The sequence below is a fragment of the Talpa occidentalis genome, unplaced genomic scaffold (assembly GCF_014898055.3).
Source record: "Talpa occidentalis isolate TD23 unplaced genomic scaffold, MPIMG_talOcc4v2.1 talOcc4.12, whole genome shotgun sequence".
NCBI classification, from domain to species: Eukaryota; Metazoa; Chordata; class Mammalia; order Eulipotyphla; family Talpidae; genus Talpa; species Talpa occidentalis.
In genome coordinates, this window is record NW_023601212.1 from 52,859,684 (window position 1) to 52,874,719 (window position 15,036).

General features: G+C 41.3%; 2 protein-coding genes across 6 annotated transcripts in view; both read right to left on the bottom strand.

Moving 5' to 3' along the window:
- Positions 1-5,880, bottom strand: part of RGSL1 (regulator of G protein signaling like 1) — a 51,604-nt gene extending 45,724 nt beyond the window's left edge. For all 5 annotated transcript variants that reach the window (XR_005124265.2, XR_005124264.2, XM_037506334.2 and 2 more), the window contains exons 1-3: positions 5,804-5,880; positions 3,688-3,770; positions 993-1,067 (exon numbers count right to left, since the gene is read on the bottom strand). Coding sequence is in view for 3 of the 5 variants with exons in the window: in XM_037506334.2 (XP_037362231.1) it covers positions 993-1,067; positions 3,688-3,770; positions 5,804-5,816 (171 nt within the window). In the remaining 2 variants the exon portion in view is untranslated. The remainder of the gene's footprint in view (positions 1-992; positions 1,068-3,687; positions 3,771-5,803) is intronic.
- A 7,960-nt stretch (positions 5,881-13,840) lies between these two features.
- Positions 13,841-14,614, bottom strand: LOC119242253 (transmembrane epididymal protein 1-like). Its single transcript, XM_037507992.1, has one exon. The coding sequence runs from the start codon at positions 14,612-14,614 to the stop codon at positions 13,841-13,843; it is 774 nt and encodes a 257-aa protein (XP_037363889.1).
- Between the last annotated feature and the right edge of the window lie 422 nt (positions 14,615-15,036).

The window sequence follows — 15,036 nt, forward strand, 5'->3', positions numbered from 1 at the left end:
ATAAAATTGGGGGTTTTTTCCAAGGGAAATGAATGTAAGAATCCAAGTGAATTGTCTTTATCATCAGCTCTGTAGAGCCCAGAGAAAAACAAAACCTGTTGTAAGCAATACTTTGAGTGAGTTTTGATTCCACATCCCACTGGCAAGTCTAAGGTCTACATAGTGGATAAGAAGAATAAGAAGGGGGATGAGGAGAAGAGAAAGACAGTGGACAAGAACAAGGGGAAAAATAGAAAGAGTGGACCTCCTGGTGGCGCAGGGTTTAAAGACACAGAGCTATCAAGCTATCACCAGCCATTGCAGCATGAGTTCGATCCAGGGAGCTAACCCACATGGCACAGCAGACCTCTCCTGTCTCTCCTGCTGCTCCCCTCAGCAGTGTACTTCAGTAGATCTGCCTATTCTGCTCCCCACTCTGTCTCTGGTGAATCCTATCAGTCCCCACACCTCTGGCCCACACCCCAGTTCTTGTATGCATAAATAAATAAAATCTTTTTTTAAAAAATAGAAAGGCATCTGGAGGAGAATATTCAAGTGATGATAGGTATTGCAGAGTGGCACCTTAACCTTGAGCTATACCATGTATCACCACATGGCCCGTGGGTTGCCATTTCTTACCCAATACCCAAGGAATGCACTGCAAAACACTTCCCAGATTGTCTCTTGCTTATGTGTGGCCTTAGAGTTCTTCTCAACACAATCTCAGAGCATCTAATACTGAACAATCACAGTGGAGGTGAAAGATGGATTCCATTGGCTGACCATAGGCTAGACTATGAAGTAAAGGATGCACCAGCAATTGTTTGCTCATGGTAAAAATGCAAAAAGGAGGAATGTCTACCTGGAGTCTTGCTGTTTGTTCTACTCACCTGCTTTAATTTCTTTCACAGTCACTTTCTGGGTCTCTTTTCTTTCACTCTCTTCCAATTCACACTTCAAATTCTGCTCTCTCTCCCACCCCAAACTCTGCATCTTTCAAGAATCTTACTCACCAAGTCATATGGTAGTTCTGGCCACAAGCTCCACTCTGAATTTTCAACAGTGTAAAATGGTGTTTGACCAAAGACCTGCAAAAAGAAAGTTAGGAAACAGTCAAAGGAGTAGCGCTTGTCTTCATGAATGTCATGGTCCATCTGCAGCCACAGGGGGAGAGAGTTTCCATAGTTTTCCTATTTCAAGGGACATTAATTTTTAAATTCATGCACTGAATTTTGTGGGCTGCTTAAGTTGTGTTGAGAAATTGACTACAATGTCTCAAGATTACTTCTGAAACCTTTCATTAAGATGGCAGAGGCCTGTGGTAATATACACCTGAAGGTGTGATCTTACACCTCTAAATCATTTACAGTCTTATAAACCCATGCAAACTCAATTAAAAAATTAAAAAATAAGACAGCACATGCAATGGTATGAGTGAAGATCATAAACGATACCTGCTCTTGGAGATCTCTTTCCCCTTCCTTTTTTTTTTTTTAAACATTTTACTGATCCCACCATCTACCCAGGCACCCAGCTTGCCACTCTGATGCCTGCATTCTGGTCACCACCTTTCTCTGACATTCATGCTGACAAAGCCCAAGATTTTGCTTTGTAAAACAAAACTTTTTGTCCCATTTTTTCATACCTTTGCCTTTAATTCCTGTCACCTCTCATGTAGACACAGAAACAATCTCCTAACTGGTGTCGCTATTTCCACCAAGGTCCCGTGACACCCTGACTCATGGCCAGACATCTGCAGAAATAACTCTCTCAAATAAAAATCTGATCATGTTGCCCCTTTACTTAAACACTTCACTGAGTGTCACCTTCGGGGTGTGGTCCAAACTTCTAAGCATGACCTGCCTGCTCTTGGAGGCCTGGCTTAACCTGGGTATTCTTTTTTGATGTATTTGACTTTTTCTTCAATCTAATGAAGTTACTTAGAAACTTGGAATTTCCCCCCCAAATGTCCTAAGATTGCGCTACCTGGTGTCTTCACTTCCTTTGTTCTGCTGAAAGAGCTTTGCTTTTCTTGATCTCAGTCCCTCAGTCATTTCCTCCCACTTCTTTTTTTTTTTAAGATTTATTTTTATTTATACAAGAGCTGGGGTACAGGTCAGAGCCACGGGAGGGTGAGAGGATTCACCAGAGACAGAGCGGGGCACAGAACAGGCAGACTGATGAAATACACTGCTGAGGGGAGCAGCGGGCGCGACAGGAGATCTCCACTTCACCATGCGGGACCCTCGCCAGCTGGCTGGGATCGAACTGGCGCTGCAGAGGCTGCTGACAACTACACAGAGCTGCGCTCAACTGTCTGCGCCACCAGGGGAGGCCCTCCTCCCACTTCTTTATCCACTCTTCCCTCTGCATCTTCTTCCCCAGTCAATTGTCAAATATCCAGTTTCACTTCAAGACTTGCTTGTGTCACTGAAGCCTTTCCTGATTCTTCTAGGAAGGAGTGACCTCTCCCTTCAATGCACTTGTACCCCATGCTCCCAGAGATTTCCATGAAGTCATCCACAAACCTTTTTGCAATTATCTTAAATATCTGTCTCTCATATTAGACTGTTTTCAGGGATAGTATCATTAGTATCTGCATACTCAGTACTAAGCCCAGGGACTAGCACAAAGTGACCCCCCCAGTAAGTGTTTGTGGCATAATACAGAGTTTTTCCCCCCCAGTTGTATGAAATTTAATCTTTCAGCAGGTAGCATTTCATGGAAAGGGCACATGGAGATGAGCTACAATTTATAAGTTACTGAAGTTCAAATGTAACCAAAGATTTAAACCAAAAACACATGCAGGGATGGTCTGAGTTTGGGTTTAAGAATATTTTGATGTTTGGGCCTCCCCTGGTGGCGCAGGCAGTTGAGTGCAGCTCTGTGAAGCTGCCAGCAGCCTCTGCAGCGCCGGTTCAATCCCAGCCAGCTGGAGAGGGTCCCACATGGCGCGGCAGACCTCTCCTGTTTTGCCCGCTGATCCCCTCAGCAGTGTATTTCGTCAGTCTGCCTGTTCTGTTCCCCGCTCTGTCTCTGTTGAATTCTCTCACCCTCCCGTGCTTCTGGCCTGTACCCCGGTTCTTGTATAAATTTAAAAAAAAAACAATATTTTGATGTTTGAGGATTGTTTTAGTCACACAGATTGAGAAAATATATAGATTTTTCTTCCAGTCAACAATTACAATGTGCCAAACATAGGGAAGTAGAACAGAATGAAAACTCCATGGTTTTGTCCTCGGAATTCATACTCTCACAATGCACTGGGGGAGTCACACATATATGATACACAAAAGTTGCAAGGTGCCAAAGGGCACAGAGAAACTAAGAATTCCTTAAGGAGAACAGGAGTTAAACAGATTTGAAAAATGGCTGAGTCTTTAGTTGGTGGAATTACGGGAAGTAGGAACACAGTCAAGTGAAGGTGTTGAGGTGGGAGAAAGCCAGGTGTACTCAGGTACCAGCAAGAGGGTGTGATGGGAAGTTACTGTGGATGGGCAAAGGCAACCAAGGAGGCTGGGGATTCAAAGTCTGATTATCAAAATGACGGGAAACGCAAGATTTTAGAGGAGATCCTGGTTTTTATTAATTTGCTCAAATTGAAATAGTTTTGATTTGGAAAGAAGTTTCTTAAAAGACACTCAGCTTGGTAAGATCCACTATTCAACAATTAATGAAACATTTGAATTTAAGTCTGAGGATGCTTACCGGAAGAGAGAGAAATGTGTTGAAAAAATCAGCAAAGACTTCATCCTCTAGCAGAATTATAAGATTTGTAGAACCAATTATCTCTATATGGGGAGGAAAAAGCAGTACTCGTGAACCACAATTGCATTTGGGATAAGAAAATGAAGCAATTAAATGGACCATTTCACACAGCCCAATCTCAGCGTGATGGCAGTCTTTAAGGAGATCTAACTCAATTTTCTCCCCTTCACCAGGACTCTCTTCTGCAAGTCATACTGCTCAAACACACCCAGCTGTGGGGAGCTTGACATCTCACAGGACTGTCCATCCCATTTACGAAGACATAAAATGGTTCAGAAAGATTGTTTCCTACTGTGAACTGCCTTTCCTTATCTCTTTTCCACTCACAGATATTCTGCCCCCCAAAGCTTGACAGAATTCATCTAAGTCCTCTTAAATAGAATAATGCTCCTGTAGATTATGTAGCCACCACAACCTCTGCTTCCCTCCAACCCCTCTGGCCAGTGACCAAGCAGTTCCTCAATTATTCCTCATATGCCCCATGCCCCCACTTTTGTCTGGTTCATCTCTTGATGGCTGGAGTGGCACCCATATCTCAAGCCCTTGGCATGCTCCGCAGGAAAGAATATAAGAGAACCATTGCCCATAATCCATTTTATACTAGTGTGGCCAGAAATGGGGATGACTTTGGTGCTCTCATATCACACGATTGGCCCCATCATCCTTTATTTATGCAGCCACTTTCCAGAAACTAAGGGCAGGAATTTTCATTTATTCCATTCTGATTTCAACTGTGCTGTGGGCTACTGCAATGCTGTCTCTTCTTCCACGATCGGTCTTTGTTTGGGACTTCTGGACACTATCTGGGGTGAGATAGCTGGCCACACTTAGAAACTCTCCCTTTTCCCCAATCTCCTGTTTGTTAAATAAACCCTGTTGCTGTTGAACCCTGGTGTGGGGGTGAGAACACTGATAGAGACCTCTCGGGCACAATGGCATTGTCCCTTGGTCCTGGCTTGAGCACTGATTTAGTAGTGTTTTAGCTGTTTTCTACAAGTTCCATCATGCTCACTTCCAACTTCCATGCCTTTGCTTCTGCCTCCCCATGGCCTGAAATGTCCTCTTAACCCAATCTGCTTCATAAATTACGAGTCAGCCATCGAGAACTCATTTACATAAAATCTTCTCGATGAACCAAGAATGGTAGCATCTACCATGGGGTAAATCGATTCATTACTCCCCTGCACCATCATGTGCATCTCCTATCATTACAATTAAGGAGTCATTGTTCTTATCTAGTGATGTATCTGTCTTCCTCACCAGCCTGACCTTGTGAGCTCATGTTTTTTCCCTTAAGCACTGCAAATGTTTGCATAATGTCCAAGTTCTATAAATGCTGAATAAATTGCTCTTTCAAGAGATGATCTATCATTTAGGCTAATGTCAATTTCTTTGTCATTTGTAGAGCCTGCCATGAATTTGTTGAATAAAACTATAGAGAAAATCCACAGAAAAGTTAGGGTTTGGCAGAAATTTCTCAGTTGATCGTTTTCACAGTGTGTGTTAGCTATACACACTGCTGATGACAAGGGCTTGACTGTCATAAGGCTTCATTAATAAGACTGCCCTAAAACGTATTGAAGCCAGAATTTTTACATCCTTCCATTCTCTTCCCGGCCTATTATTACCCTTCCTGTTTCTCTATTCTTATCTGTTCTGCCTTTGAACTTCCTTATAACCTGGAATATCTCTAACACTTATCCCACACAATAATATTAATTTGGGAACAAAAGGAATCATTGGATTATCCCAAAGCTCATGCTAGACTTCTCCCTGAAAGAGGATTGGAATGTGAGGACTGGATCTGCCTTTTGCTCCCTCCTTCTTAGTTGTCCTCTCAGTTGCCTTAGTTGTCTTATGAATGAGACCCTGTCTTGTCATTCTAGATCTGGTAGCATGATATGGGGGGAAAGAAGAGATAAGGAAAACAAAGAGCATGAATAACATAAAAGCCACATGGGGTCTTCCTGAAAGATTCCCTTAACAATGTTAAGGGAAGCGGTTTGCCTTATTTGGGGGGCTCAATGCCCTGGAGACAGCCCTCTCAGAGACTCACCTACGTTGCTCATGTTACCATGTCCTTCCTGCCCCTGTGATTGATTAGGAGAGAATTATCCCCCAGTCAACAGAACCCCAGTTCTTGTGAACACACAGAGACACCTTCTTTAAGGGGTTCCAGATTCTATGAGGAAGTGACCTACTTATTTCTGGTGTAAACCTTAATCTGAAGATGTCTTTATGTTAGCTGATCACCTAGATTCCCCTGACTATACCTGACCTCTTATTTCTAGGTCGCTAGTCCACTAATTTGCATGTGTTATTAGGTTCTTTATAATTTTTGTCCAAGTATAGATCCTGAGTTTATGTTCTTTCTCTCTTTTCAACCTGACTTGTGCTTCAGGGGACTGGGGGTCTTCTCATTTACTTCTTTTTTTTTTTTTTTAAATTTATTTATTTATTCTTTCAAGAACTGAGGTACAGGCCAGAGGTACAGGGGGTGAGCAGAGTCACCAGAGACAGAGTGGGGACACAGAACAGGCAGACTGACTGAAATACACTGCTGAGGGGAGCAGCAAGCGAGTCAGGACAGGTCTGCTCTGTCATGTGGGTCACCCCCTGGTGGGGATCGAACTTGTGCTGCAGTGGCTGCAGATTGGTTCATAGGCTGCTTCTTAACTCCTTGTGCCACCAGGGAGGCCCTCTTCTCATTTACTTCTAATGTGTTTGTGGATCTAATATCCTTCCAGAATTCTAACAGGTACTCAGTGCATGTTTAAGACTTGACTTGTCTTTTGGATTGAGCTGGAAAATTCAACCTAATACCCAATGTTGTTTTCCATCTCTTCTCCTCCTTCCTGGATAGTTCCCTCGGGTTGGCTGCGGGTCACTTCCTTATCCATCAATTTTGAAAAAGAATAAAATAAACATTCTCTAAGTGCCTTTGATGAGGAAGAAGTTACATTAAGTATGTACATTTTGTCCTTACTTAGATTTCTGGTCTGCAAAATGGAGATTATCAACTCCTCCTTTTCACTGAAAGATAGTAAATGCAACACACAGATTCAACCTTTCCTATTTAATTCGAGAGCCTATGTTATTTCAAATATGCCAGTAAATCAAACCTTTTTTATATGAAAAATGCATTTTAATGAACTGAAAATAAGACTCTTGGGCTTTGCACCATGATTGATTTTTCTGTGTAATTCCTTCTACTACTTATGGTGGGTATCATCTGTTTAATTAAAATTTCTTTCCCTGCATATCAAAACTACAAAGAGATACCATCTTACACCAGTGAGAAAGGCACATATTAAAAAAAACTAGCAACAACAAATGTTGGTGAGGATGTAGAGAAAAAGGAACTCTCCTGCACTGTTGGTGGGAGTGCAAACTGGTCCAACCACTATGGAGAGCTGTGTGGAGATTTCTTGACCAACTAAAGATAGAGCTTCCATATGATCTAATAATTCCACTCCTAGATATTTACCCAAAAGACACCTGCATCCCTATGTTTATAGCAGCACTATTTACAATAGCTAAGCTATGGAAACAACCCAAATGCCCAAAAATAGATGACTGGATCAAGAAGATGTGGTACATATACACCATGGAATATTACTCAGCAATCAAAAAAGATAAACACATGCAGTTTGCAGCAACATGGATGGAGCTAGAAGGGATCATGCTCAGTGAAATAAGCCAGAAAGAAAAAGGAAAATACCGGATGGTCTCACTCATAGCAGGAATTTAAAAAACCTAAATAAGGGACCAGGAAAAAGACTAATTAATACAAAGTAAAAATCAAAATCAACAGCAACTATAAACCAGAGACACACTATTGGGGGGGGGAGGGAAGGAGAGAGGAAGGACTAGGGTCAAAATAAGGGGGTGGGGTACAATTGCATGGGAAATATAACCAAAATGAAAATGCATACATTGTGCAAAAATGAAAAATAATGTAGGAATTATATAAAATAAAATATTAATTAAAAAATAAAAAATAAAAATAAAGCAGAAAAAAAATTTCTTTCCCACTAATGACATAAAAGTAAATGATATCAATATGAAAAACAACTACTTAGAAATAGGCATTACATGTATCTAGGAATTCAACCAGAAGATTGAACAAAACCATTTATAATCATCATCATATGAAGAACTGATTTTCTGTAATCAATTTTGACCCAAATTTTTCTAATCCTGATCAGTTCCCTACTCAACTGAACCAATCTCTCTGAAAAAGACAAACTCAAGAAAAAGGAAATATAAAAAATAAATTATATTTGTCTTTCATTTTGTTTTTCTCAATACTGTATTGTACCCTTCAACTATAAATTGCATCATGCCTGCTTGTGGGTTATGATGATTAGTGCAGCCAGAACAAATCTCTTTATTCTCATAAAAATAGAGAAACAAAGAACAATCATAAATAATAAGACAAAAGAATTTTCTGAAATCTTTCCAACTTACCAATGTCTAAAATGCTTTTTGCAATTTGGAAATTTGAGACTCAGCATGAGTTTGCTCACAGATAATAAATTGTGGTCTGGCAAATATTTAGGATATTGCAATATCCTAAATTTATTTTTGTTATTATTCTTTATTGCCTTAAATAGGTGTGAAGATTAAGTTCTTTTTCACATTAAGGAGAGGTAAATCAAATTTGGGTATTTTAGGCTTTGGGTCTAATTTGGATCCCTCTTTGCAAAGTCCTAGGATACCTATAAGTTAGTCCAAAGAGCTAATAATGAACACAGAGCAGAAGAGGAACAAGTGCACTTAATAGCATCTTATGTTGTTTTGTATTGACTTGGTCACACAGTCTCTGGCTGTGCTTCCTATTTGGGGTAAAAAATAACCGTGTGAGCCTTAAATGCCAGAGGAGTCCCTCTTCTGCCCTGGCAGCAAGGACATGGTAATAATCAAAGAAATGAAATGAGATTATTAAGCCGTCCAGAGCTCTTCTCCCAAACTCTCTTAAGGGACACATGTGTTATGCTGATTAATCAGCTAATGGTTGATTGAAGAAATATGGTGAACCACAAACTTCTTGAAATGCAAAAACATAAAAAGTAAAGAATTTCTTACCAAAATCAGTGAAATTAGTCAGAAGGAAAAAGAAAAATATCGGATGGTTTTATTTATAGGAGGAATATAGGGGGACCAAATAAGGGATCAGGGAAAAATATTAATAAAAAATAAACAAAACCAGCTGGCAACTATAAATCAGAGACATTCTTCAGGGGAGGGGGAGGGAGAGGGATCAAAACAGGAGGTGGGAAGAGCACAAGGGACTGTGGTGATGGTGCACAGGTGACTGGTGGTGGGAATTCTATGGGGACTACACCTGAGAGGAGAAATCAAACATTGTACAAAAATGAACAATTATGTTTTATATATATATACACACACATATATATAACACATATATAACATAATTGTTCATTTATATATATCAATATACAATATTATTCATTTATATATAAATATAAATATTAAATATATATGTTTATATATAAATAAATAAGCCTCTATGCAAGGGTAAATATATAGTTATAAATAATAAAGTATCTGGTTTACATATACATTAAAAAAGCATCACACTTTTTCAAGTATAAGTATTGTTTTATTTAGAATTCATTATTAACAATATTCCTTCCAACTTAAGTTCTTTTCTTTTATGGCACAACAAGATTTTGTAGACATTACACAAGCTTTCAAACAATACTGAGATTTGTAAATTCTTTTAACCCTCTCTTGGATATGAAGTTTAATTACTGTGTCAATAATTTTTTTAAAAGATTTATTTATTTATTTATTTATACAAGTGCTGGATATAGTCAGAAGTGAGAGAATTCACCAGAGCCACAACAGGGAACAGAACAGGCAGACCAATGAAATACACTGCTGTGGGGAGCAGTGGGCACGGCAGGAGAGGTCTGTGTGCCATGTGGGACCGTCACCGGTGGCCGAGGATTGAACCAGCACTGCAGAGGCTGCGGGCAGCTTCACAGCCCAGCGCTCAACCGCTGTGCCACCAGGGGAGGCCCTCTGTGTCAGTAATTTTTTGCTAAATTTTTAATGTTTATGGGACTGATGGTCTTTCCTCTTAATGTTCACTTCCAGGGAGAAGGGGACAAGAGAGAGGGAGGGCTTACTTAGTGAGAAATCCAAGTGTCTGAAAATCCATCAGAAAAAGGGAATTCAAGCCTCTGGGAGATTGATATTTAAGTCAGAAGAATGTCCAAAATTGCTTAATAAAATAACATCAAACAATATAGTTTACACAATATTTGGGAGCTGAATTTAGCAAGGCCAAAGTCACCCCTAGGTACAACAGAGGATGGGGTTGTGTGAAAGGGCTTTAGAGCTTTGTTATTAAGCAAATAGAAAGTTGGGTAGTGGTGAAACTTCTCATTCTGTTCTTGTTAACTGACATCCAATTTTATCAGTAGAAAAATAAATCACATTAATTAGTAAGAAAGAACTCAGCTGAAAGGAAAGAGCAAAAAGGAGGTGAGGTATTCATCTTTGTGGCCCCAATGCCTAAAACATAGTAGGTGCTCAAGGATATTTATTCAATTCAGCCGAGAAATGGATGTAACAGTAATATGGATAACTTTAAGTTCTACAAAAATATCAAGTTCTAAAATTTGTCTAGCTGGATGGTTAGGATATTGCAAGAGTTTGAGGAGAGATAGAGCAACTAATGTAGCATCACCACCCCAGTGGAAACGTATAAAAGCTCTAGACTCAATATTGACAAACTTCCCTTGGGTACAACTGTGCTTCCTGATTCAGAACTCTGTTCTTGTTATTTCCAGTGACTAATTATGTGGCGAGTGACAGCAGATAGAATTTATACCTTGCCCCAATGGGTGTTATCTTTGCCAATACAGTAGATTTCAGTACAGGCTTCAGAATAGTGGTCAATGTAGTCACGTTTTAAAAATCAGGGGAGAGGCAATTTCAGCCTAAGCAAAGCATTCAAAATGTTATTCAAAACATATCAAGTCTTGAAGCAATTATTCTATCGTAATATAGAAAGTGAAAAAATCTGGAAAGTCTTCCTCTAAAATAATCAGTTTAATAAAAATTCTGAGTTTTACGAAGTAGAATCTTTTAGGACTAGTGATTGATTAATATTGTACAAGCATTAAAAATATAATTCATGGATATGATCATACAACAAAGTCTATCAGGCATTTGTAGGTTGTCCCTATTGGACAGAAACTCTTGGACTGAAAATATTTATGAGAATTCTGTGAGAGGTTGAACAAGAGCATTTTGGTGATTTTTATAGAGTTGCTAAAAATCAGCCATTTTAGCTCAAGGGGCATTTTGACATTTGTGTTTTTGAAATACACACACAGATCTATATGTCTATGTACCTATGTATAGATCTAAATATCTATCTTATCTATGTATATAGACCTACAGATCTCAATTCAATTGAATTCTGTTCGTTTTCATTTCCACATATTCAGTTTAACAGGAAACAAGACCTTCATCACGTTTACTGGATGTTGGGACGAGACTTGCCTATGAATTCTCTTCCCCTTCATCCCTTCTCTTTTTTTGAGTTAATAGCAAAGCAGCTCCTGCGTCTCTCTGGGTTCTTGTGAAGAAGGTGCCCTCTTGTGGATGATCATGAAAATTATATTTTTTCTCTCCAAAATTTCAATATGGTTTTTTTGGCTTTATTTTTTCCAAATCTATCTTCAGTTGGTCTTACATTCCAAGTGATTTCGATTGTTGTCAGGGTGCTCCTTCTACTGTGATATGCAGAGTAGAGAAAGATCCTATGCAACACCAGCCTTTCCACCACTATATCAGACCTCAATAATCATTCTTTACAGCTCCAAAGGCCCTTGCTAATATGTACTATTTACCTTGAAGATACATGCTGTGAAGTATAATATTTGGAGGCATTAGCTTACTACAAGAGTTCATAAGTATCTATTAAGAGCTCCAAATTACTGAGAAATGGGACAGTACTGTTAATAAGTGGATGTGGTATTGCTTCAACTTTTACCTTTGTAGAGGGATGATATCTTGAAATTATAATGTTTGGCCTTTGCTTTCTGCCCTCGTCTATAACTGTACCCAATTAGTGAAAGGTATTGCCACAAGATGAGGTCGGATTGTCACAGCCCATAAAAAGTCAATTTTTAAATTAAAAATATCCAAAGCTCTTAATATCAAGGAGGCCAGAATGAAGTAGAAAATGGAGTTTTACTATACCATCAGGAAAGAATGTAGGGGAGAAACAGCTTCCCTGGCACCCCAACCTCAGGGCAGTGTAGGAGCTTCAGCAAGGCTTCAGGAAGGAAGAACTGCGAGGCTGGGCAAGTCCTGAGAAGATACCAAAGTGGATGACACAGAGGGGTTGGGATCCAGAAGTGACTACCAGGAACAGAGCAGAGCCTACAGGGAAAACTGCAGAGCAGCACTGGTCACTAGGACCAAGGAGATGCCCTGGAGATGAGAGACAAGCCTGGGGGAACTTTGTTTCTGGGGCCCACTGCTCCTCTCCAGTGGAAGGCAGCATTGCTGCCTGTTCTTCCTACTGGTGCAAGCGGTAGCCCTCGTTGAGACCTGCCTGCCCATCACACACTGGACATCCAGCATGCACCACCCTACATTCTGACATTGCTGAGTCCTATCTCAATGACACTGGGAAACACCTCCCCTCTTTGCATAACTCAAAACGCTCACAGGTCTTCAAAAGCAGAGGGTGGAGACCCTTAACAGTAGACAGTAATTCCCCTGCTACCCCTTAACTTCTGAATCAGAAAACTGACAAGGAAGAGGAGCACCAGAACCAAAGGAAGAGGGGCACATTTAGTTCTCCGATGAGCTAGAAGCCAAGAGGAAACTAGAGGAATGAGGTCCCTCTGGAATCCCTTCCCCAGCTCCACTCTGTTTTAAGCCTGGGTAGTTTAGTTGTGACCAGGAATAAGGGGATCTTGACAATTCTTCACATCCTGGGGACTGCAGGGAAAAAAAATAGAATGTGTAACATAAAGACATTTTTTTGAGAGTCCCCAATAATTCATCCCCACTCGTCAGCATTCAACCCCCTTGACCCTCACTTATAGCATTTTGTGACATAGTAAATATCCGGCTATCTTAAGTCAGTTGATAGGATAGTCATCAAGATTAAAAAGGAAGCCATGTAGAATAAATAAGATTTTCGGGTACAAGAGAACCAGAATGACATGGATCCTGGCGAGTCTACTACTTGAGCATTGATGAAGTGTGTACAGAGAAAGATGCTGGTTATGTACTCAGGTAGGAGAGTCAGACAGAATACACTCAAGGGGGCAGGGATGGCGAAACCCCGAAAGCAGCCAGTCCTTAGAACCTCTCTATGTGCAGGGTGTTGCTCTGTTCTGTGGACCCCACAGAGGAAGCTGCCTTCAGGATTGTGGCGACACTATCACCTATGTGCCAACTTGTCCAGATGGATCTATTGAATATGTGCAATTTTTTGGAATAAAACTTATCTCAATAAAGCTGAAAAGAGAAAAAGGATCTGCTTTATATTTGATAAATCAAAGAGTAATCAAAAGAAAGTCCTCAACAACAGTTCTACGAGTTCTAAACAGTCAGCATAATAGTTTGGGTTTAGCATGAGTATTTAAAGATTCATAAAGAGAAAGAATGAGGAGGTGATTACTGTGATGTGCAAATTATTATGATATACTGAAGGTGACTAGTGGTCAGTATTCTATGAGGTGGGGTGAGGGATTCTCCTGCCAGGGGAATGCAGAGGGAGCAGAATGCCTGGGCTGGAGTTGAGGAGTGGCAGGTGGGGTGGGAGAAATACTTGGCGAGCAGAGAGCGAAGGTCATAGTCATTTATCTCTCATGTTTCATTTGCCTTTGCTGTGTACACATTCAGCAAATGGGACAAAGAAAACGGAAGTAGAGAGTGGGTGGGTCAGCCCAGCACGCTGCCTCAGGGTGGAAACTCTGAAAGCAGGCTACTGGTCCTCCTCGCTGACAGCTCACCTCCCACACCTTCTCATCCAAGTGCTCCAGAATGCACAATTGAGAGGGAACCACTCAGACTCATCTGGGCCCAGAAGTCAACGAATGTAACGAACCCACCAAAAGGAGAAGCCGTAGATCCAGGTCATCAAAAGGGCAACGAAAGCCACATGCCAGCAGAAGAAGGTGGTGACAAACATGATGTCGTGCTGGTCATCATCCATCCATTTGTAGCCAGAGATAGGTCTGAAGAGCATAAAACCGATCTGCATCAGCCAAGAACCAATTAGCATATATAGAAAGGCCTTCATCGCCCAGAGCTGAAGCATGTTGGGAGCCCACAGCTCTGCGATTACCACCACCGTCAGCAGGAACATGGCCTGGGTGAGCAGGATGTGCGCCAGCAGCTCCACTCCCTCTGTGTCCTGCATGTGCGACACCAGCAGGGGGAGGAACAGAAACAGGCCCAGGGCTTGGGCACTTTGCTCCACTGCAGCGCACCTCCAGGGCAGCAGGTTCTGACTCACCACGTCCACACACCCACTCAGGAAGAAGGTCATATAGAGGGTGAGATGCTGCCACTGTTTGCGGTAGAAAAAGTCTCTCTGATGAAAAACCTTGCTGATGAGTACAAGCTGTCCGTGGATGCTGTGCAGCTCTTGGGCCACTAAAATACAGGCACTCAATATCTTCACCAACCCAACGTAGTGGATTTGCTGCAGCCTTGCCCACCTTCCCTTGCTCCAGGGGCGGCGTGGCAGATACTGGACAGGGTGGTTGCATATCAAGGCCCTGGAGACAAGTCGTGCGTGATAAAGTCCGTAGAGGAAGAGAGACAGTCCCGGGTACAGATGACCCTCAAAACCTCCCATGGAACTGAAGGTCAGCCTGACCGAAGGCCAAGGCAAAAGACTCAAGATTGGCTGTTCACTCAGAGGCACTCAGGCTCTAGAATGTGGAAGGAGCTTCCCGATGCATGTTTATATCCTTTATCCAGCTCACTGATCCACATACAGAAGGGAAATGACTTTGGAGAAGAAAATCAAACTTATGGTGGGGTGGGTGTCATGGTTTCCGTTCTGACCGTCTACTATGGTTCATTGACAACTAACCAACCATTGCCAAATAATGAAAGGAACATATTCCCCGGTACAATGCCTGGACATCTGCCACTCTCAAAGGATATGGCTTGGGTCCTTTACCTCTCCTCCCACTTGTCCTTACATCCCTTTGAAATTCACAGACCATAGGAAAATTCAGAGAAAGAACCAGAAATGCACCAGGTAGGTATGCA

Excerpts from the sequence above, each read along its gene's own strand:
- LOC119242253 (XM_037507992.1), bottom strand. The coding sequence starts at position 14,614 with ATGGGAGGTTTTGAGGGTCATCTGTACCCGGGACTGTCTCTCTTCCTC.